The sequence below is a fragment of the Pelodiscus sinensis genome, chromosome 4 (genome assembly GCF_052426305.1).
Source record: "Pelodiscus sinensis isolate ZL-2025 chromosome 4, ASM5242630v1, whole genome shotgun sequence".
Classification (NCBI taxonomy): domain Eukaryota; kingdom Metazoa; phylum Chordata; order Testudines; family Trionychidae; genus Pelodiscus; species Pelodiscus sinensis.
In genome coordinates, this window is record NC_143055.1 from 34857629 (window position 1) to 34882201 (window position 24573).

Here is a 24573-nt window from a genome sequence, read left to right on the forward strand (position 1 = left end):
CCTGTCTGCACAAGTTGCACATAGCACATGTTAGAGATCTAAATCTCCATTTATAGGTCTATTTCACCTATTCCAGCAATGCTGTTGAATGCCAAGCCCCGTGTCTGAGGAAGACTGACAATTAGGTAGCTGAAGCTGAATGCACATAAGACTGAGGTTATGCTGGTAGTTTGGGGAAAACAAATTGGCAATAGCCAGGCTAACCTGCCCATTTGAATTAGGGAGCTTAGTCATTTATTATTGTTATCTGATGGTGGTGCTGAATTCCGATCTGCTGTTGAATGATGCTATAGCAGTAGTGATAACGTTTTGGTGTTTTGAATTGTATGTCAAGGGTGCTTTGAATAAATGACCTTAGAGTTAAAGTTTGTGTAAGACTAAAATACAAAATAAATTACACTAATTGCAACTACAATTTTTTTTTTTTTGGCACACACAAAAATTCTAAAGGAGGCCAGGTTTGGGGGGGGGGGGGGAAGCTAGCCATAACTGTGCTTTGCTTACAGTTCAGTGAAAAGACAACCTTTCCATATGGTCCTAATTTTTGGTGTATTTCTTTTCAGTTGTATTTATTCACATTTCTGGCAGACATACTGGGTAAAATCTCAGCTCCATTAAAGGAAACAGAAATTTTGTTATTGACTTCAAGGAGATCCTAATTTCACATTAAAGTTGGGAGGTGTTATATTGTTTTACTACAAAGTTAATAAAAATAAATCACACACGTAATAACAACAAATTAGTTTTCACAGACAGTGCGGATCAAACTTACCAGGACAATTCCAGATATGCATTGAGAGCTTTTCTGATTACATGTCCCAAGTAGCCATTTTTTTCTGCGATATGTTTTGCCCAGCTGCAAAAGAAGAAACATGACAATAAATAAACACACACATTTCACACACCATAATCCAGTACTATTCTCACTGAGAACTATAAAACATTTGTCTTTGACTTAAGCAAGTGCAGGATTAGTCTCTTTATCACTAAAGGCACACATTTCTACTATGTATTTAGTCTCTTAGGCAGTATTAATGTTGAAATGTCCTAATACAATATTTTATTTCTGTAACATATTTCATGTTTTTTCGCCTTCTTCTGTAGCATGGGGCACGGGTCACTTGCGGGAGGATTCTCTGCATCTTGGGGTCTTTAAACCATTGTTTGAGGACTTCAATATCTGAGATATAGATGAGTAGTGGGTGAGATTCTGTGGCCTGCATTGTGCAGAGGGTCAGACTAGATGATCATAATGGTCCCTTCTGACCTTAAAGTCTATGAGTCTATGTAAACTTTGGTACAGTGTCAAAACAAAATTCTATGTCAAATTCAGCATGTCAAAAGGTGGTAATTTATACACTGATTACAAGTTGGTCTCTATGCAGGCGTAAGTGATAAAGTAATCCAACTTCTACTAATTCAAAGATTTTTAAAGCCAAAAGGGACCATCAGACCATCTAGTCTGACCTTCTGTATATTAGAGACCATATAATGTCACCCACTAATGCTTGCATCAAGACCACAGCTTCTGGTTGAACTAGTGCATATCTTTGCATGGAATTCCCATGAGTATTCTCAGAAGTTCTCTGGATAGATGAAAAACAGCACGTGATCCTATAGTTTTGCTGATAAAATTACCTTTTTCTTTTTAGAGAAAATGATGCAGTTGTTCTAGGTACCAAGAAACCACCAAACTCTTTTTACAAAAACTGTGAATTAGATATCTTTTGACAAACCAATAGTCATGAATTTCATGTGAACAGTTTCATCAACCAAAAGACTTTCTGGAATAATGGTCAGCAACAACTTTATTTTCAGCTATGCTAAACACCTGCAATTCCAGGAAATAGCTGCAGGTGTTCAGCACCTCTGAAATGAAGGCTTAACGATTTCCTAAACATAAGAAATGCATACATTCAAATGTTATTGCAATGGAGTGATTTCTCAAGAAGAAAAATGCTATGAATGAAAACACTCTTTTTTAAGATGAGGAATTGAGAACCTTCCATAACTGAAATGATCTTATCATGATCTGAATAATCATTAGTTTCAAAATTAGATTTTTCTTATGAAAAAAAGGTTTCCTTACATTACAGCTTTTTCTGGATCTCTAGGAAAGTTTTCCATATTTCCTATGATATAATACAGAGAACATCGTATGATCCCTTCTATGTGTCCACCTTGAGCAGCTTTATAGAAGTATTCAGCAGCTAGTGTCTGCAAGGAAACAAGATAAAAATGACAACATCTTTGGGAAATACTATTTCCCCATATGTGCTTCATTTAAAAATAAACAGATAAATAAATAATGGCAACCTGATTAATGAACAAGCCAGATTAATCGCTGCCTGTACAGATAAGGGAAATCAGTTTATTTTTTCTACCACTTTAGCAGTTTTGGCTGGAAAAATGTCTTTGAAGTTGAAAGTGTGGTAGCATGTTTCTCAGGTAGAGGAATATATAAAATGTGCATCTGGCTTCTGGGGCCATACAGTGTGGCTTTGTTGACACTGACAAAAATGGTACCAATAAGTCACCAGATAGCAATAGTGTAAGGTACAAGTACATTCAGGGTTAACGGTAAAAACACTGCAGTCCTGTTCACACTACAGCTTCCAGTGTTGCTACAACTGGTGGTGAATTAGGTGACCTTTTGTTGCCAGAGAAATCATTTGCATGAATGGCTAAAACTCAGGGTCCAGTCCTGCAGCCCTTACTATATAAGTAGTACCAGTGACTTTCATTAACTACACAAATGAATATGGGCTGCAGTATCAGACTCACAATTCCCAAGTTTACAAAGCTAGTTTTTATAAGGTAATTGATGCTCAGCAGGACAGAGCAGAACAGCAGAATAAGGGGGAAATAGGAGAATATACGATTCTCATAATCAACTAGTTTTATGCTGCAATTGTAATAAAGCAACACACAAGTAAACAATTTCTTTAATCCAGGAACTTCCAACTAACAACCTCTACTGTAAAATAGAGACCTGGTATTTTAGTGAGCGGCCCAAGACTTTGGAACTAACTCCCTCATTTTATCCAACAGAGCCTGTGTATATTAGCTTCATCAGCACATAGGAGTTCCTCTCTTTTCTCAGGGTTTTGGTGAATGAAAGGATACAGGACCATACGGTGTTTTTGTAGGGTCTGTTATTAACTTGGAAGTGTATTATTATGGGCATGCCATTATTGTTTACAGGAGGCCCCTGACTTGCAACGCGATTGGTTCCGGGGGAAGCATCGCAAGTAGGGGGCATTGTAACTCGAATCCTCATTTACAATAGGCACCATGCGCCGTCATAAATGCAGGCCAAAGACTTAAGTCAAGGGTTTTCAGCCCTTTTTGCACTTACAGAAATGGTTGTAAGTGCAGGGGCCGGAACTCGGGTGGTCACAAGTTGAGGGCCTCCTGGTACTATGTATTTATGTCTTCTGGTAGGAGAAGTATGCTTGTCACCATTTGCTGAATAGCTCTTACTGCTGTTTGCAGCATATATGCTCACTGGTTAAGGCACTCAACATACTCACCAACTCCTAGACCACATTTGCCAGCATTTTTTGACATCCCCTTTTGACCTGAAAGCGTGAGGTTTGATAACATTTATCTTACCATTCGGAACTATAAACAATGTGACTGGTCATAAAAGAGTAATGGGATTCTCTGTTGAAAATAAAATATTATTTTTTCTTGATAAATAAAAAATTAAGTCCTTAGGTCCAGGCTAAGAAAGACAATTTGCATTAAAATTGCAAATCAGACTTTGAAAAGGAAATTTAATTAAAATGTGTCTTGAAGAAAAGTAGCCGGTTTTATTGAAGCTTCGATATGACTACAGTGTAACTGTTTAAAGTTCTAGGGCCGATTCTGCAGCCCTTAATCACTCTGGATAGTGCTGTACTTCATGTCAAGTACCATGGAAGTCAATGTGGCTACTCATGAAGTAAAAACCTATTATACAGGAGTAATGATGGCAGAATCTGGCCCTCAAAAGCTATAAAACAACTTTTAAAATGTACCGCAAATTATATTTTGTATGACATTTTTAATGAGACTTGTGTTTCACTCTTAAAAGGGCTAGGATATCCTTGAGATAGAACTACACAGATCAGAGGAGTGCAGACACATCTGCAGTAGGAATGAAACAGACTTTGATCCCATTATGCCAAGTAGCACCATTCTCCAGAAGCAGTGCCTCTCACTTCAATGGGATTTCATGTAAGAAAGGTAGCAGAATATGATCTCCCCAATAAATAAATACATCATCTTAAAGAATAAAACCAACATTTGTAAACCAGACCCTGTAATAAGAAATCACATCACTGACTATTTACTTACTCGATTTCTGCCAGGCACTCCTGGATAAATCCCATCTAAATGCAGGGCACCCAGGTTGTAAGATGCATCTGGATTGCCCATTTCTTCAGCTTTCAACCAGTATTTTGCTGCTTTTATGTAGTCTTTTTTAAAATTATGGTAATACCATCCCAAACCATTCACTGCCTGATGTAATCCCTGTGGGTAAAGAAAAAAAAGTCCTCACACGTCTCAGTTTTAGCTATGCTTTCGGTCATCTTCTGATGCCAACTTGCTCTCTAGTGTCAGGAGCTCAGGAAAGGAAATCTGTATAGCTTTTTGGCGCATGGTATCTAGACAGAGTTCTGCTCCTCTTATTCTCTCTGCTTTTCTTCTCTAAGGTTCCGTGTTGAATGAGCCTCCAATGATGGAGACTGAACAACCTCCTGTGAAAGCCTGTCTAACTTTGGAAGATTAACTATCTTCGTAGTTAGAAAGTTTTTCTTAATATCTAGCCTCAGTCTCCTTTGATGCAGGTTAATTTAATTACTTCTTGTCCTAACTACCTATGGAGAAAAATTGTTCACCGTCCTCTTCATAACATCCCTCAACATATTTCAAGATCATAATCTGGTGCCCCTCATTTTTCTTTTTTCAAGACTAAATATACCCAGTTTTTTCACTTTTCCTCATAGGTGAGGTTTTCTAAACCTTTATAGATTTTATTGATCTCCTTTGGGCCTTCTCCAGTTTGACCCCATCTTTCCAATAGTCTGTGTCCACAATTGGACACAATACTCCAGCTGAGCATAGTGACCTCTTGTGTCTTACATATGGCATTCTTGTTCATATACTCAGAATGATGTTAGCCTCTTTTGAAGCTGCACCACGTTGCTGACTCTCATTAAATTTGTGATCCACTATAATCCTCAGATCCTTTTTTGCAACGCCAGATAAATGTTCTAGTTATAAATATTTTACCTTGGATGCTGCTTTTTTCATCAGTTCTAAAGCAAGTATTGTGTTCTTTTTCACACCCTGACCCTAAATAACAAACATAATAAAATAAGAATAGATAAATTATCATTATTTTGAAACATGGCATGCATGCTAATAAACATTCACAGCTAATAACTGTAAAAGCAAATTTAAGATTTCAATATTATATTTTGTTATTTCTAAATCTTAAAATGTTCAAATAAGGAGGGAGGAAACTGTGTGGCTTTGTACGGTTCATTTAATATCCTAGTTTAACCTAATCTTAACCACACCTTGGAAAATTCCATTTGTCCAATTTACCTGGGTGAGTAACTTCTGATAGGCATGTGAAATACCTTTTCCCTTCAGAACTGCCATTTACTTTGAAAAAAAATATAATGAACAGCTTTTGTACTTGGGCTGATTGGTGAATTTTCATAATTTTGCCTGGGTGTCTTAATCTGATACACCTGAACACATGCTCAAATAATGTTACTAATTGGAAAAGTATGGTAAGTGAAATCTCCTTGAAACCTTTTACTTCTAATGGAGTTCTCAGTGCTACTTCTCCATTGTTATAAACCACTTACTGTCACAAACTTTCTTAAAATGTAACCAACATGAAATTCAAACTGCAACTAGCTACTGTGTCTTGCTCACTATGGCTGTCCACACACTGAAAGGCTGCAGCGGCGGCCAGTACCTGGGGCCCTTTAAATTGCCACTAGAATGTCACTCTGAAAGTCTCTGAATGGCTGGGGAGGGGGGCAGCGCCACCGTCCGGGCAGCGCTGAGGGCTGGCTGCTCCCAATCCTGTCCCTTCCACCTGAGGCCCCACCCCTTCCAGGGCACGAAGCCTCCCCACCTTGTCCGGGGACCCGAGGAAGCTCTCTGCCCCCCTGGTAACTCTGGCAGCGGGAGAGCACCATTCGCCAACACAGCTCTATCCACACTGGTGCTTTTGTTGGTGAAACTTATGTCAATCGGGTGTGGGTTTTTTTAAATCTCTAACCAACAAAAGTGCTAGTATAGATACAGCCTAAGGGTAGTTCTACACAGCAAGTCAGCAAGTCTCAGAGCCAAGGTCAAATGACTTGGGCTCATACTCCAGGGCTAAAAATAGCAATGTAGTCATTCAGGAATGGGGTGGAGCGGGCTCTGAAACCTAGCAATGGGGGTTTATCACAGACCCCAAGTTCCAGCCCCAGCCTGAATTTGTAGTTGGACTTGTATACATTTTGCACATTACTTCATAATAGCACTTAAGAAGGATATTTTGGGGGTAGTTCTTACCATATTAGCAACCTGAATCAAGTGAATTGTAGTAGGACACACTGTTAGCTTTCTGAGTAGACTTTTCAGTTATATGATTAGGGAAATGAATTTCTGCAGTGGTCATATTTTCATGTTTTGTTGAGAGATTAATGGTTTGATTTTTAATTAAATATTGCATGAGATGCAACCTATTAATGAAAATGACTATTCCTTGCTGTTTTCCACCCAACATCGGCATTTCCCCTCTAAAGCTATTTGCTTATACATTGCTATTTTTGGCCCTGAAGTGTGAGCCTGAGTCAGTTAACCTGGACTCTGAGATTTGCTGACACAAATCTTTTTTGCTATGTAGACATACCCTAAGCCTAAGTGTATTATGATGATCACATAGTATGTCACTGAAGAAAATGCACAAAGTTCTCTCAGTTATTTCAACTCTGAAGCATATATACTCTAAAGCAAACTACAAGCTTGAAAGGAACTTGTAGTGGAAGCATGTCTTACCTTGAATAAAATGATAGCATAATCATATATTAATATTGGATCTTCAGTTTCCAGTGCACCCTTTGAGTACCACTCTATTGCTGCTTCTGGATTTTTTGCCACCCCTTGTTGGCCCCAGAAAAGCATCTGTGCCAATCGTTGCTAAAAACAAAACATTGCAACTATCACAATAAATCTTAAATTTAAACTAATTCGAGTTATAGGGACAGATTATTTTCACAGATTTACACTGGTTATAAATATATCAAGAAGACAATTAAATCTGTTAAGTATTCTGAATGCAGCTTGCTTATGTAATTTTCAAAGGGGAATTCCTATCAGTAACATGTATAGATTATAGATCAAGTTCAGATCTGACATATGAAGATGCAACTACTGTCTCTAGATTGAATTCAGTGGGGAATAAATGCACTAGAAAATGTGAACAGGTGGCACAGTAGGTTACTTGCATGTAACCTACAAAACAAGTGTCGAATACACACCAAGGGAATCAAAAGGAGTGCTGTAGCAAAGTAAAGCAATGAAAATGCAAGATGAAGTTCCCTAATGTGCCCTTCTCTCTTCCTTGTGTCATCTTTTTTAGTTATTTTCCTACTCAGGTTAAAGAACTGGAAAAGTCTAAAGATCACACAAGAAATAAGTTGGAGGGAGCAACGGGACAGCACTACCAGCAATTGTATTGTTTAATCCAACCTGCCTATCACAGCAGAATGATGACATACCTGTGCAGCTGCATCTCCTCTTGCTGCTTCATGTTTTAACCACATAAAGACATCACCATTTTCTTTAGTTTGGGCTTTTAATAGTTCATCATCCCTTAGTCTTATAGTTTCTACAAATGCCTGAAAAAAGAGTGAACAGAGGAAAACATTAATTTAGTAAATCTGCCCACCTAAATGAAAATGTTAGATGTTTCCAGATATTTTGAATAATTCCTTCTCTGTTCCAGGATTTCAGTGATATTTTCTTCACTGGTCAGTTTATTAATCCTGAAACCAACTCATTGTCATTTTCTTCCATTCATTCAGGCCCTCCTGTTCTCTTACAGGCCTGAGAGATAGCACAGAGACCCACCACCATCTACTCCAGATGTATTTTTCTAAAGCTCTCCACCATTGCCACTATTCAGTGCAGCTCCACTAGTGGGAGCAAAAGTAGCATTAATATGGATAAAATGCCAGCAGCCACTAGCACCATTACAATCATGTTGTCTAGATCAGCAGTTCTCAATGAGGAGTCTGGGACCTTCTGGGCAGTCATGAGCAGGTTACCTGGGGTCTGCCAAACTAAACCAAGCCAGGCAGCAGGATGAGTGTTACATGTTACGGGGGCTCAGGGTATAATGCTGAATCCTGACGTTGAAGCTGAAGCCTAGCCAACTTGACTTAACAGGGCCCCCTCTGGCTTGTGGCCCGGGGCAACTGCCCTGCTTGCTACCCTCTAATGCCTGCCCTGGATTGAATCTACTGCAGAAAAACACAGGTGGGCTGTGGAGTTTTTATAGCAGGAGCCTCAAAAAGAAAACGTTTGAGAACCCTTGGTCTAGAGCCGCACTGATTTGACATGGTGGTGAACAGACTGATTTGACGTGGTGAAAGCACTGGCAGCTAGTCTACGCTAATGCTCCCACCTTTGGTAACCCTGGTGATGGTAAAGATGGGATAGTTTGGAAGTAAGAGATAGTGCAGACAGTCTAGTCTATCCTAAAAGGTTTACTTAAATAGCTATATGGACAAAATTCTCCTAGTATAGACTGGCAGATAAGTGTCTTTACTAATGTAACTTATACTAGTTCCCTGAGCAAAATAAGATACATTGGTAAATGCATTCCTTTGCCAGTATAGCCACAGCTACCCTAAGACTTTTGCCAGTAATAGTTATGTTGCAAAAAAGCCCAATTATATAAAAATAACAAAATCACACCCTTAACTGACGCTGGTATGCTTGCATACATTTCTACATATTGGCCTATAAGTAAATACAATTCAATTAGCAATTTGTATGTTCTGATTTTGTAATATTTGAAATCCCTCCATTATCCTTCTTTCTTTTATAAATCACAATCCTAAACAGCCAATAGTATCCAAGTGTTTTTTCAGAGCAAGATCCTAGCACTTATTTAGGGTTGTTAAATATTGTTAATCTAAAATTATATTGTTTCTATTCACAAGCAAGTTGTGAAATAATTTTACTTAGGTCTTCATATAGATATTAAACAGAGCTAAACATTTTATATTTGATTATGGAAAAGTCAGAGATATGGAGAGATACATGGCCTTTTCCCTGAATTTAATAAAGCCTGGGTTTTAAAGAATAAACAGAAGAATAGATACTTAATAGTCCTTAATACAGATCAACATGATCTAGTGAAGTAAGCATGACATTAGAAACTAGGTCTTTCCCAGCTCTAACACTGACTTCCTAGGGTTGTGATCAAAACACATTCTCTGTGACTTTGTTTTCCCCATCTGTGAAATGGGGTAATAATACTTACTGTTCCATGAGGTGTTGCGATGATTAGATAAAGTACTTTGAAGTTACAAGCTTAGTAGACATAAGTATTAATGCATTATAAACTGCTATAATGGCAAATAAATTCAAATATACCTATAATTCTTTTACCTGATCTCCTTTTATAGCATGTTGATCAAAAGATGTCTTTAGTGCAATATCACTATAATAGGCATATGATAATTCCAAGTCTAATGGATAATTGTTAATGCCTTTGTAATGTTTATACCCAAGATTCATCACAGAAAGTCTCTCACTCCCCTGAGCACCAACCAAACTGTAAAGGAGCCCCTGGGAAAAATCAACAAACACATACAAGAATTAGTTGGACAGCTAACAAGTTTGCCTAGTATTAACTATAGTGATGTGGTCACACAGACTTTACAAAATGAGTGAAGTGCATCTGCATTATTGGCTGATATAATTGGTGTATCAGGTGAAACACCCAAACAAAAAGCAATTGGGATTTCTTTTATAAAGAAAGCGATAAAAGAAACCCTATGACATTTCTACTGAACATACATCATGAGCATTACTGCCCATCATCTTGCCACACTAGACCAGTGGTTCTCAACATGGGCCATATGGCTCCCCAGGGGGCCACGCCTTACTTCTAGGGGGCCACATGGAAAAAAACCAGAACATTAGGGGGCCATAGTAAGTTTCTGAGGGGGCCACCCTAACTTAACTGCCAAGCGTATGATGCATGAGGCTCAGAAGGGGGCCATGAGCAAAAAAAGGTTGAGAAACACTGCACTAGACAACCTTCCTATATAGTGCAGATGCTAATCCTGGGAGAACCAAAAGGCACCAGTTTATAATTGGAACAATAGGGGATAGGATTTTTGCAGACTCTCAAAACTCTACTATTGTTGAAGTCAATGGGAGTTTTATCACTGAACATTGTAGAAGAGATTGAGGCCATAATGGTGCACTTTTAAAAAATCTTACTGTAAGGGTCTGCCTGCACTAATGACCTGTGGCTGAGGTTATCAGCAATTGGTAGCATTTTTTAAATATCTGAAGGGGACCCAGAAAGGAAATTAGCAGTGAGCATGTTTGTAGTTTGGACGAGATGAGACCGAAGTCTCAGTTTCTCTTTCTTCAATACAAAGTGGTAAACTTTGCCTCAGATTAATGTTTTGGGAGCACCTTTTAACTTCACCTCCTGATATACTGACTAGTTCTTCAGAAACAAGAAGGAGTCTTGTGGCATCTTAAAGACCAACCAATTTATTTGGGCATAAGCTTTTGTGGGTAAAAAACACTTCCTCAGATGCATTTAATGAAGTGGTTTATACCCACAAATGCTTATGCCCAAACAAATCTTTTGGGGTGTGTCTGGACCACAGGGTTTTTTCGGAAAAAAATGGCCTTTTTTAGAAAAAATTTCTCCTGCGTCTAGACTGCTGCCGTGTTCTTTCGAAAGTAAATCGAAAGAACACGGCAGTTTTTTCGATCGCAGAAAACCTTGTTTTAGGAGGAGTAATGCCTTTTTTCGAAAGTGCTCTTTCGAAAAAAGGCACTATGTAATGCAAACTGTGCTGTTTCGAAAGAGAGCATCCAGACTGCCTAGGAGTTCTCTTTTGAAAAAGTGGCTTGCTTTTTCGAAACTACTGGTTGTACTCTAGATGCTCCTTTTCAAAAGAGGCTTTTTCGAAAGTATCTTTCAAAAAAGCCTCTTTCGAAAGAGGATTGCAGTCTAGACGTAGCCTTGCTCTTTAAGGTGCCACAGGACTCCTCATTGTTTTTTGCAGATACAGACTAACATGACTGTCCCACTGAGACTAGTTCTACAGAGACATTGGGCTACCCCAACATTCTTTGTGTATTTTATAATTTTGTACCATTTCATAGTTAAATTGCTGTCACCAAGTTCATTATAAAACAGCCTCCAGTTTCATACATATCTCTTTCTTCTTCTCAGATCCTCACTTCTTTCTGTTTGACCTTGTGAAATTACAACGATATTCTGACCCTTATGATTAATTTGAAAAAGTTTGGAGTTTAGATCCTTTTCTAAAACTTTTGGGAGTTTTCTCTTTCCTCCCAGTCTCAATATTATGCTCTTGCACAACAGACCCCAGGATCTTTTTTTCTTTTAGTCCTATATAGTCTTGTTCCTCCAGGAGACCATCACTATGCCCTGCCCAGTGCCTAGACTTTTCGATGGGAATAACTGTGACCTGCTCTCCCTATTAGCTCAAGGATACTTTCTCATCACAGGTTGCAGGGGCGAGCTAGCAGATCAACTTGTTCCTGTCTATATTTCTGAAGGCTGCAAGCTGGCCTGCACTTCCATGTGGAGTTCAATATGGATGAAAAGTAGCTCCTCATCCTGTCTCTTCAGAGGCCTAGAAGGACTGTCCCTCCATCTCAGTTCACTTTGCTGCTCTCTTTTAGGAGTGATCAATCAATCCATTTCCCCATTAGCAGTAGGACAGAGAAGTTCCTCCATTAGGTTCCACTGCTCTTAGCATATATATTCAGTGTATATTCAGAAATACCTTTGGCCAGCTACCTATTAAAGGTGCAAGGTAAAGGAAGCCAATTGGCCATGCCCTGAGAAGGAGACCAGATTTGGGGAAGACCATCAAAATGTCTTTCTTGTATTTTTTGAAGGAATTAATTTCATCTGAGATGATCAGATACACTGATAACATTACCTGCAAAGGGTCTATGGGCACAGCAAGTCCTGTTTCAAAAATAACTGCAAGGAAAAAGGAAGCTTTATGGTATCCACAGCAGCTAGAATCCATCAGAAAAGGGACGGAGGAGTTCAAGTAGTGTAGCCCATCAGCTCTGGAAAGACTTTTTGCCACCTTCTCAAATATATTCTGGCCGACTTCTAGAACTGTATCATTTTGGTTTTCTGATGCTAAAAAATACACCACAAGATGCAGAATTATTACATGTGAAAACAGATTGAATCAAAATGCTAACCGTGTAACGGTGATTTATTTTTATTGGACAAATTCTGCTATCCTTATGCTCAAAAATACCTTCCTCTTCAGCAGCACCACTGAAATCAAAGAAATTCTTAGAGTAAGGTACTACCAAACATGAATAAGGATAAATCATAACCGGGCCACTACCAAACATGAATAAGGATAAATCATAACCGGGCCACAACATGACTGTAAGTCAGATAATTTCACAGTTTAAATTAATAGAACTTGTTTGAACAGTAAGGGTACGTCTAGACTACAGGCTTTTGTCAACAGAAGTTTTGTCGACAAATACTGTCGACAAAGCTTCTGTCGACAAAGAGCGTCTAGACTACATCCAGTTCTGTCGACAAAGCAAGCTGCTTTGTCGACATGACAGTGTAGACGGAAAGGACAGGTTAGATACAATAATGTCTTCTGTCGACAGAACTCTGTCAACAAAAGGTGTTATTCCTCGTAAAATGAGGTTTACCAGCGTCGACAAAACTGCTGAGTTCTGTCGATGTTATGTCGACAGAACTCAGCGGTAGTGTAGATGCAGGTTTAGTTTTGTCAACAAAAGTCCACTTTTGTCGACAAAACCCTGTAGTCTAGACACACCCTAAGATATTAGTCAACTTGAATAATGGAGGCTAAAGCTGACCATAACTGAGCATTTTAAAAATTGCCTGCATTTTGCTTTAGGACACTCAAACCCTATGTGTTCCTGTGTTTCCATCTTTTATGTCGTGTGCATTCCTCATTTGCAATGGGATATGTGCAAATTATAGGTTAAGCTTGACCTTCCTGCCTTAAGTTAAGTGATATGAAAAAAAAAACCCCTCTGCAACATGAGGAAAGGACAAAGCGTGCCAGCTTCTAAGGGAGACTGTATAGTAACTTCAGAAAGACAAAAGAAAGGCATGATTACCATCAGATGAACTGAAATCCATTTCTCTCAGCAGTTTGAACAAGCTGTGGTATTTCTCCCTTAGCTCTTTTCCCCAGATAAAGGCATCACATTTGGATTTATCCCCATATTTGTAGTACAGCTCTGAATAATAGTTTTCATGGATACCTGAACAAAATGAAAAAATCAAAGAAACTATTTGACCTCTGTGATGCGGTGTAGCAGTCATGCACTGTGGAAGCAAAGTTTAACCAGGCTCATATGGCTGAAGAAATCCTGTCCCGCAGCCCTGCAGGGCATGCTTGGACTGCAGCCCAGGAATAAAGGCCTGGAGAGAGGAAGAAAGTATTGTCAGGGCTCCTGAAGTCAAACCACCAGTGGGACCAGACCTGGAGACCAGCCAGCGAGACACCAGAGACACTGCTGAGGATCTGGAAGGACCCTGGACAGAGGCCAGCAGAGATGGATAGGAAATAGCCCAGGGCAGGAGGTTGGATTCCAAGGAACTTGGCATGTTGCAGAAGGATTCCCCACCAAGTTAGTGGTGGACCATACCACCGCTGATAGGGCCCTGGGCTAGGACCCGGTGGAGTAGGGTGAGCCTGAGTCCCCCTACTCCCTTCTCAATTCCCAATCCATGAGGCCTGCACCTGCTTCTGCAGACTCTGGCTGCTAGGCCACGCTGCCTCAGCGAGAAGGGTGCTTGTAATTGACTCTAGCTGCTAGGCCGCACTGCCCTAGTGAGGAGGCTATAGGTTTACGACAGTGGCTGAAGTACTATATGCTGTGGAGTTGGGGTGTGATTTCAGGAGCCTCAGAAACTTAGCAGCTCCCCCGAGAGGGGGGGGAGATGCACCACCCTACAACAATCTCATAAATTAACAGGTCTTTGGAAGCATCTTATATGTAAAAGATTTTCCTAAGGTGGATCAGAAAGTGATATGTAGGATGGGAAGAGGAAAGAGACAGAAAACAGTGAAAAACTGCAAATTTTGGTACAGCTAGTTTTTAAAAAATACAGATGATTTATGATAGCCTTTTCCATTGTCTTGCAGGACACACAATAATGTTGTGTATTCCAGGTGTCCCATATATATTCTTGAATGCTATAATAATTAATATTAATAAAGATACAGCTAGATTTACTTTACTCCAACATTATGGAACAGAATATATACTTTGGTATAAATTTTGCCTCTTGGCTGTTTCACATTGAGTAACTATTAAACAGTTCTTCTGGCATAATGAAAATTGTTGGGAATTTTAAAAATGTGTATGCAGCTGCAGCTACTTGTTTTCTAATATTGTAAAACATTGTGAATTTGATGTAATACTCAAGACTAGTGATGATGTTAGCAAGTGAGTAATCAGCTAATCATGTAGCCGACATAATTTCTATTGACATTTCGATTAGTCAATAAGGGTATGTCTACACTAGCCCCCCACTTCAAACTAGGGAGGCTAATGTAGGCATTTGAAGTTGCAAATCAAGCCCAGGATTTAAATATCCCGTGCTTGATTTGCATCTTCCTGGCCAATCACCATTTTTGAACTTTACAAGACCGGACTAACTGCCCGTGTCTACACACGGCAGGGACCCAGTATTTCAAATTAAAGCCCCTAAATCGAACTACCTGTTAAACCTCCTTGCAGGAGGAATAACAGGTAGTTCAATTTAGGGTTTTAATTCAAAATACCAGCTCCCTACCGGGTCCCAGACTTGTAAATTTCAAAAATGGTGACCGGCCGGGAAGATGCAAATCAAGCACGGATATTTAAATCCTGGGCTTGATTTGCAACTTCAAATGCCTACATTAGCCTCCCTAGTTTAGGGGGCTAGTGTAGACATACCCTAATTGAGGAAGCCTCCAGAAGCTGCCCCCGCTGTGGCTCGGCAGTTTAAATGTTGTAAGAGCCAGGTGGGCAGGCAACCTGGCTCCTACTACATTTAAACTGCAGAGCTTCAGCGAGGGTAGGTTCTGGACCTGGCTCGTGTCAAGTCCAGCAGGACTTGTGTGCGAGGGATCCCAGTAAGGAGCTTGGACCCCCAACACACAGGGGCTGCTGCCACAGCAGCTTGGGTTCATGGGCAGCCCAGGCCACCGAGGTCAGGGGATGTTGCCAGAGAAGCCTCTGTTTGTGGCCAGCCCTGCCCTCTGTAAACAGAGGCTTCTCCAGCAGCATTATTAACCTGGAATAATTTTATTGTTCATTTTATTTGTGTTTCTTCTTACGGGAGAAAATAATTAACTGTATTGGAAAGAAACCTTTCCAGAACAGAGAAACACAGTATTACCTTTCAGCAAGCAAGATGGAGAAGAAAAACTATTTTTTTCTTACATGGTGGAATTCATATTTTTTAATTAAAATCATCATCAATCCACACTCTGTCTGATAAAAGCAAAGCAGGGGAGAATTCAAGAACAAGACATATTAATATTTGGATCCTGAAGTTTAGTACTTACAATCTTTTTGAGCCATTCGGCCTTGCTTTACAAGGTGTCCATACCCTGATACTATCTCTTGGATGTCTGCACATCTCTCATAGTACAGTTCAATCTGTTCCATAATCTTTTTGTCATAAAAAGGATTAGAAATCTAGACAAAGGCAAATGACCATTATATAGCAATGCTGGTAACGACAATTGCTGTGGATATCTGCATTTTTCTAGGAAAATATATCATAGAGTCTGAATTTAAGGTCTGAAAGGATCACTAGATCCATCCAGTCTGACATGGTGTATATCACAGGACACCACCACCCAAGACTCCACCCACTAACCCCCCAAAAACAATCTTGGAGCAAAGTACTACAGCCCACCGATTTTATAGTCTCTCCCAACTCTTCCCCATCCTGGAAAGTCCACTGCCTTCAGTTCTAGGAGATAGGCAATCTCCATTAATTTAAATTTAATTTAAATGTCTGAATGCAGGACATGATCTTTAGGGAAACTCTCTGTTCTGAGACAGGAAGATCTTTCCTCTTCTCTGCAACACCTATGAGTAGTTGAATAGTTTTCTGAAATCACTTAGTCCACTGGAAGCAAATGTACATCTGATGTCTAGTGAGTGGAGCCTTGTCTGTTCCCTGATGATATACAGTTTTGGATAGAAGATGAGTGGGAAGACATACTGATTACTATGGAGATGTGAAACTATCTTTGGGAGGAAAGCTGGATGAGGAAGCAATTAGACCTTAAAGGATACCACGTATTGTGATTCTTAAATGAGGGCACGGATCTCTGAGACTCTTCTGGCAGAAATAATGGCCACTAGAAAGGTCACTTCCAGAACAGGTAAAGCAGAGAGCTCATTGTTAGTGGGTCAAATGGGGGTGTCATGTTACTGGATTTTAAGGGGAGCAGCCAGATCATGGCTGCACCCAGAAGGGGGGTATTTTCCCCAAAAGTTGGTACAAAGGAGGCCATGTGAGGTGTCAAATGAAGGCTTACCTTCTACTGATTCTGTATATGCTATTCATATACTTGTATATTGTCTGTGTGTGGAGTTATAAATATGTCCTCTGTATTGATGCTGGAAAATTCTCTGTCTGAGGCAGAATGATGGGCCAGGAAGATTTGCTCAATGGCTATGCTGATGAGCGAGGATTCAGGTACAATAGATCTCTAAATGCCAAAGACACACCTGGGGAATGAAGCCATAGGCCTGGCCGCTGACCATGTGATTCTCTAGCTTGGAAGAGACCAAGGAGGTATATAAGTGCCATGTGGCATCCTCCATTTTTTGGTCTCCATTTTTGTTCCGAATCCCAGATGCAGCCTTGCGGGGAATAACGAGCCGGAAAGAACCGTGGACCCATCCTGACACAGGATGTACACCAGAGACTTTTAAGATAGCAGTTTATTGCATCTCTGCTAAGAGCCTGTATCATGAACTGGGTGATTCGATGCATGTAATATATTATCCTTTAACAAACTTATTCTCATGCTTTTCTTTCTTTTAGTAATAAACCTTTAGATTTTAGATTCTAAAGGATTGGCTCAGCGTGGTCTTGTGGGTAAGATCCAGAATGTAAATTGACCTGGGAACTGTGGCTGGTTTCTTGAGAGCGGGAAGAACCCGTTCAGGGTAGGTGAGATTGGGTTCTATAACCCCTCACCTGTGTGCAGGCCTGGGACTGATTGGGGCACAGGAAGAGCTGCGGTGTCAGAGGGGTTTTGCTCATGAGGCTTCTGGCTGGCTAGGTAGGCAGCTGAAGTGCTCTGTGTGACTGGTTTGTGGCCTATTTGGGAAGGGCCTCCAGTTTGTGGCTGTAAGGAGCCCCGAAGTTGAGCAATTCACCCTGAGTGGATGCCCTCAGCAGTGCCCAGACCCGGCCCTGTCTGTCACTTCCAGGAGAGGTAGAGCAGAGAGCTCATTGCCAGTGGGTCAAATGAGGGTCTTGTCAATTTTGATAATATCAGGTTGAGGACCCAGGGAGGGACTGGTTGATGTACCTGGGGGCACAATCTCTCAAGGCCTCTAAAAACCAATTACAGATGCAGTTTGAAAACACAGAAAGGGCCATTGGCGAAAAGATAACATTGTGACCAGATGCACTGTAATAGATGGCATGAGTAGACCTTGTTGCTTCCAGTGTAGTAAACAGTCCAGAATAAATGGTATTTCTGATGGCATAGGTGACACACTCTTCTGCACAAACCAGACTGAAAACCATTCCCACTTTGCTATGTAAGTATCTCTGGTGGACAGCTTCCTGTTCCTTAGTGGGACTTTGCAAACCTGCTCTGAGCATGTTAGCTCTGTGGGGTTCAGCCATGGAGCTCCTAGGCTGTTACATGAAGGGACTTGTGGCTTGTGTGACACAGGTGGCTCTGGTCCTGGGAGAGCAGGCCTGGATAGAGTTTGGCATTGCCACTGAGTGTTCTAGGAATGTGGCAAACCAATGCTGGCAGGGTCAAGGAGGGGGCTATCAGGATTATTTGTGCTCTGTCCCTTCTGATTCTCAGTAAGACCATCTGAATGGGAAGAAACTCTCAGAAAAGATTCTCTGTCCAAGGAGGAAGAAAGGTGTCTATGAGAAAAATGGTGCTGTGACACAGGAGGGAAAAGAACTGGAGACACTTCCTGTTGTGCCTTGTCATTAACACATTCCTCTATGGAGTTCCCCGCCTCTGGAAAATAGTCTTCATGACATCTGGACAAATGGACCACTTGTGGTGGTTGGAGAAGGATCTGCTGAGGTATCCATTAGCTCGTTCTGCATTCCCAACAGGTAAGAGGCCTCGAGGTGGATAAAGTGGGCTATGAAAGCTCTCACAAGTGACATGCTTCCTAGCATGGGTGAGAGCATCACCCCCCTTGCCTGTCTGATACAAAATATCACTGTCATGGTCTTTTGTGAGAACTGACATGTTCTTACCTATGACATGAGGCTGGGACGCCTGGTCAGCCAAACAAACTGACCTGCACTCCCTGACATTGACGTGCAGCAAGAGCTCTCCTAAAGACCAGGGCCCTGAGTTCTGAGGGAACCCAAGTAATAACCCCAGCCCATCACTGAATCATCTGTAATGAGAGACAATAATGGCTGAGGTCTTGAAAATGAGACTTCTGCATGCACCACCAGATGGTCTAGCCACCAATTGAGGGTGGCAATCACCGTTAATGGAACTGTGATAACCGCAGCCAAATGGCATCAATTTGGCAAGTATAAGGATGCCAGGTGAACCTGGAGAGGTCTGAGTTGAAGTCTCACATGCTGCACCACATAGGTGCATGAGGCTATGTGGGCCAGGGGCTTCAAGGAGCTTTTTACTGTTGTAATGGGTGATTTCTGCATGTTTACCAGCAGACCTAAGTGCTGGAATCCTGACTGGAATCACTTTATATAGGACTCCAACTGGCCCTTGGTCTGACTTCTGACCAGCCAATCATCAAGGTAAGGGGAGACCTGAATCCCTTTCCACCTCAGGAAAGCTGTGACTGCCATCTGACGGGTCGCTGACAGGCCAAATGGGAGAACTGCAAATTGGTAGTGCACATGGTTCACAAGGAACCTGAGGAACCTCCTATATCCCAGAAAAGCCAAGATGTGGAAGTAAGTATCCTTCAAATCAAGGGGGGGGAGGCATACTAATCCCCTGGATCCAGAAAGGGAATGAGTGAAACCAAAGAGACTTTGTGGCCATTTAGCTTCTTCATGTATCTGAGACCACCACTGACTTTTGGGATTAGGAAATATCAGTGGAATGCTTGGCCCCTTAATTCTGGTGGAATCTCTTCTATGGTTTGCACACTTATCAGAGACTGCACTTATTTGGCTGGAAGATGCTCCTGAGAAGGTCTCTGAAGAGCATGGGTTGGGAGAGAGGAGGAGAAGTAGTGAATTGAAGGGTATATCCCACTGTTATCATGCTTAGCACCCAGCAGTCTGCTGTAATAAAGGCCCAGACTTGATAGAAATGGGATCAACTGTCCACAAATACAGGAGAGGTTGCATCCAAGTTTTATGCTTGTGCATTGTCACCAAGTGACCCATTAGAAGACTTGCTTGGACCCACCAGAGCATCTGGGCAGGAGCCAGCATGGATGTGCACAAGGATTGAAGAAGTCTTCTCCTAAAGCCCCTGCTCCCTTTCCTGGGAGAGTCCTGCAGGGCAGGTGGAGTGAGGAATTGAGAGGCTGGTTGAGGTTTATTTATTTTTCTTTGTGGTTGCTGATGTATAAAATGCTAGGGACTTCCAGGTGTCCCTGGAATCCTTTAAGCTGTGCAGCTTGGAGTCCATCACCTTGGAAAAGAGTGGCATGCCCTCAAAATGAAGATCCATCAGAGTCTGTTGGACCTCATGTGGCAGGCGTGAGGACTGAAGCCATGAGTTTTTGTGCATTGCCACTGCTGAGGCTACAGATCAGGCTGCAATTGCATTCATGGCTGTTTGAAGGATGCCTTTGTGGCTGATTTGTCTTCTTCCATGAGAGATAAAAACCCTTGTCTGGATTCCTCATGTAACAGCTCCATAAATATCAGCACAAAGTTCCAGGAATTAAAACCAAATCTGCTCTGGAGTGCTTATTGGTTCATGATCCTAAGCTGAAGGCCACCTATTAAATAGACTTTCTGCTAAAAAAGTCTAATTTTTTTTTGCATCTTTGGCTTTGAATCATGGCCCTTATAGCCCCTGACACAGCCAATGAATGGGAATGACAGGGCTGTGGATATGTGTATAGGAATTCATAACCCTTATCTGGGAAGATGTACTTCTTTTCAGCTTTCCTTGCGGTCCGCTAAATGGAAGCTGGGGTTTGCCACGATGCTTTGACAAGGTCCATAACGGCTTCATTAAGAGACAGTATCACTCTTGATGGGTTGATAGTAGAATAACTGCCAAAGAATGGGAGAACTCCCTGACCTCCTCTATCTGGATCCCCAGGGTTTGGGCCTTTCTTATCAAGTTCCTAATGAACCCTATATTCATCCTGAGAGGGTGCTTTATCTCCTCCCATCACTGCCTCATCAGAAGAGGAGGAAGACATCTGTACCAGTAGAGGGCATTGTTCTTCACCTTTAACACTGGATAGGTCTCCAGATGTTGGTACTTGGTATCAAGGCATAGGTCCTGGATCCTGCACTGATTGGTACCATAGTAGTGGCTCTGGACTCAGATGCCACAGACTATCACATCTGGACTGAGGCCCCTGCATCAATAGGAAAGGCCAGTGGTTCCATAATGGCCACTGTTCTGGCATCTGCCACCACTCCAGTGGCCACATCATGGGTGGGATGCCATGGCCTGGGTCCATGGGACAATAATGACAACTGGAATGATGGTGATGGCTTTGTTCAGATACACATGACTCTGCCTCCTAAGTCTGGCTCTAAAGACTCCTTTCTCTGAGACCAGGGAGATACAGAGCTGACAGGTGCCAGTGACCATTGCTGAGAGGGAGGATGGACCATCACTATTCCCTTTAAAAGGCACCTGAGGCCTACATGTCATAGAGGACCTTCCAGCCAGTACTGCTGCTGTCAACTCCTGCCTCGCCAGAGATGCCAGTACCAACAGAGGAAGTAAGTCTGTCATGGGGGCTCTCTGATGTTGCTGAGTACATAGTGGTACCTGCTCTGAGGCCAGAGTCAACGTTGCTTCATGGGCTATTGGAGCCACAGAATGGCACAATGTCAGTCACACTCTACTCTCCCTGCCCCAAGAGTCTATCAATCTTCTGTTTCTTCCTTGGCACTGGGAATAGTGAACAGTGGCAAGGTTCTCTTGCAAGAGCACTTTTTTTAGCACTGCAGATGGTGTACAGGGATGAGGCTCTCAAGAAGTGGAAGGACCATCTATTACCGGTGATGAAGAACAGCACTGAGAGTGCAGAACAGTAGCTGGAGCTCACCTTACTGAGGCTGATGTGCTCAGTGTTAAGTCCAAGTGACCCAGCTCCAAGAGATGTCTTAGTGCTGCCTGCATGAGGATAAATTTCTGGTCTGGTGTCTCTATCCTCTTTGGTGTGAGGCCTAAATTCTTTACAGGTCTTATATCATTCCCTCATGTGAGCTTCCTACAAGTGTTTAAGATGGTTGGAATGGCAGTCACTCACAAGCAGATGCTAAAAGCTCAGAGACCAAGACATGCCTGGCACCAGACAGAGACTAACTCAGGTTAGCAAAACTCTGCTTAGTGATCTAATAACAGAAATAGATTGCAAGGACAAGGTAGTTTCAGTGACTGTCATGGGCAGTAAAAAGGAACCGAAGGGGCTGTGGGTTGGTGGGACTCTTTATACCGATGCTATGAGTGCACGACTCCAGGGAACACCAGAATTGAATGAACACAAACCTTGAGGGAAAACTTTCTGGCAGCTGTTCTCAGAGTGAGTGCACATGCCACTGGAATGGACACATGCAAGCACTTGAAGAAGGACTATTTACAACAAAACTATATCATGCTTTTTGCACTTGTTTTGAGTCAGATGGCATGATGCAGATCATACCAGACCATACTGAGCAGTCAGTGTAGATCAGGATGCAATGGGCAATGGGCTGCAATCAATAGGACGTTTGCTATTAAAATTTTAAGGAAGGCAGAATTTCATCCCTTGTGTTCAATATCATGTCAGCTATAACTAAAGAGCACTCCGCATTTTTTAAAATATCAAGACACTTAAAATCTATTAGCAGGTATACACATATTGTAGGCATCTAAAGTAACTAGATCTTAACAGAACCCATGATCACATATTGATGAAACTCTTAAATTCAACAAATTCAACACTCAAATTCAACCTGTTAGTGACAGGTTATGTTTGCTGTTGCTTCCGTAAGGGTCTGATCTTGTCATCAGTCTTTACTCAGAACTCTGTGACATCAGTGGAAACTCCGTAAATGACATGATGGCTGAACTTGGCCTCAATACTTTGACACATGCAAACTACATGTACCTGTTTTCCTTCCAGAATATTGAGACGGTAGTATTTCATGGGTCCAAAGAACCCTTCAATGCCAGGTGCGTACCCACTGCCTCCAAGGACAAAGTATCCAGCCGTGTCATCATAATAGAAATCTTCTCTAAAACTAGAAAGCAAGACAGATCAATACAGTACTCTGTGAATTTGAAGGTATCATAAAGCAAACAATAACCCTGTCGTAGTTTGGAAGAGACTACTTTAAATTCATCCCCAACATCTACTTCTGTTCCCTATCTTTTAACTCTCTCTTTGGAACAGCACAAATGAAGGAGCTACCCCGACTGTGGATACTAGAGACATGGTCCTCATGCCCCTGAAGCTGAAGGAAATTTTGTCCTCTACTTAAGAGGAACAGATCTGGACCTTACCAGTGAAATCCTGGCTCCTTTAAGTCAATGGCAGTTTTGCCATTGATTTCAGTGGGGCCAAGGTTTCACCTTAAGAGCCTGATTCAAAGCTCACTGAAGTAAATTTTACTGTATTAGTTTAAGTGGTTTTTGATCAGAACCCATGAACCAGACTGCAATACCTATACTTATGCTGAGCAGTAACTTACATCTCAAATAGTCTCATTAACTTCAGAAAGATTACTCATGATGTATTTAACATGTGTACAGGTAATATAATGTCGCCCTATGATTATTGTTGTGTCATGAGTGAGCAGATGAACAGTGTCAGAGAGGTAGGGTATAAATATTTGGAAAAGCAGTTTTGGATTCAGTTACACCCCTCTCTCCTGCCATAGCTCCGCTCCACAACCAAAAACCGATCTCATTATTATGCAAAGGGTAAAATTACTCTTACTTAAAAGACTGATGCTGGTAACTTTTCATATTCTTCCCAGAACAGGTTACTTCTATCTAAAGGAATGGAAAATATTAAATATTAGTTGTGATAGACTAAGTATTGCAGGCTAACTGCCATAATATAACTCGATATACATTAGCTTTTAGTTTTGTAATTTGCATCCTGTTTCATCTTTTGATATTTTAAGAAGGACACAGTCAAATAGCCTGATGGGATTTTCAAAAACACCTGTCTTGGAGGGGAGTGTAGAGGTGTGCCTTGTAGAGAAGTTGCTCCCAGCCTTGTAGTGGTCCTGTGGAGACTTCTGCAGGGCTAGACCAGGCCATGCTGCTTCCATCCATCTTAGGTACATATTGGACTCCCACTGCTGTAATATCTGAGTGCCTCACACAGTATGCATTTACCCTCCCAACATCCCTCTAGTCCGAACTACCTAGTTCGAGCCCCGTGTAGCCGCGCTACACGGGGTTCGAACCAGTGGGGATTTAAAAATGGCGGCTCCCCGCTTATGCAAATGAAGCCCGGGAAATTCAAATCCCGGGCTTCATTTGCAAGTGCGGTATGCCTACATTACCCCGCTAGTTCGAACTAGGAGGGTAGTGTAGACATACCCTGAGATAGGGGCTATTGTTAAAGATGAGCAACTGAAGCACAGCCAGACTAAGCAACTTGACTCTGGCAGAGCAGGGAATGAAGCCTGAATCTTCTAAGTTCCAGGTTATCACTCTAAGCTCTGGACTGTCCTCCTCATCTGACTTTGTTGCTCCTGTCTTTCCATAGGGTATGTCTTTTACTACCCGCTGTACTGACAGGCAGCAATCAATTCAGTGGGGGGAGGATGTCAATTTATCATGTCTAGTACAGATGCAATAAATCCACTACGGAGTACTCTCCCATTGACTCCGGTACTCCAGCAAAACAAGAAGAGTA

The 24573-nt window shown here is 41.6% G+C and overlaps 1 protein-coding gene across 1 annotated transcript in view; it reads right to left on the reverse strand.

Moving 5' to 3' along the window:
• Nucleotides 1–24573, reverse strand: part of SEL1L3 (SEL1L family member 3) — a 66776-nt gene that overhangs the window by 24125 nt on the left and 18078 nt on the right. Inside the window, exons 6-17 of the mRNA XM_006138169.5 lie at nucleotides 23641–23696; nucleotides 22810–22942; nucleotides 15870–16002; nucleotides 13426–13572; nucleotides 12234–12445; nucleotides 9679–9858; nucleotides 7779–7898; nucleotides 7057–7197; nucleotides 5281–5343; nucleotides 4342–4518; nucleotides 2090–2217; nucleotides 773–856 (exon numbers count right to left, since the gene is read on the reverse strand). Of these exons, the coding sequence (XP_006138231.2) occupies nucleotides 773–856; nucleotides 2090–2217; nucleotides 4342–4518; nucleotides 5281–5343; nucleotides 7057–7197; nucleotides 7779–7898; nucleotides 9679–9858; nucleotides 12234–12445; nucleotides 13426–13572; nucleotides 15870–16002; nucleotides 22810–22942; nucleotides 23641–23696 (1574 nt within the window). The remainder of the gene's footprint in view (nucleotides 1–772; nucleotides 857–2089; nucleotides 2218–4341; nucleotides 4519–5280; nucleotides 5344–7056; nucleotides 7198–7778; nucleotides 7899–9678; nucleotides 9859–12233; nucleotides 12446–13425; nucleotides 13573–15869; nucleotides 16003–22809; nucleotides 22943–23640; nucleotides 23697–24573) is intronic.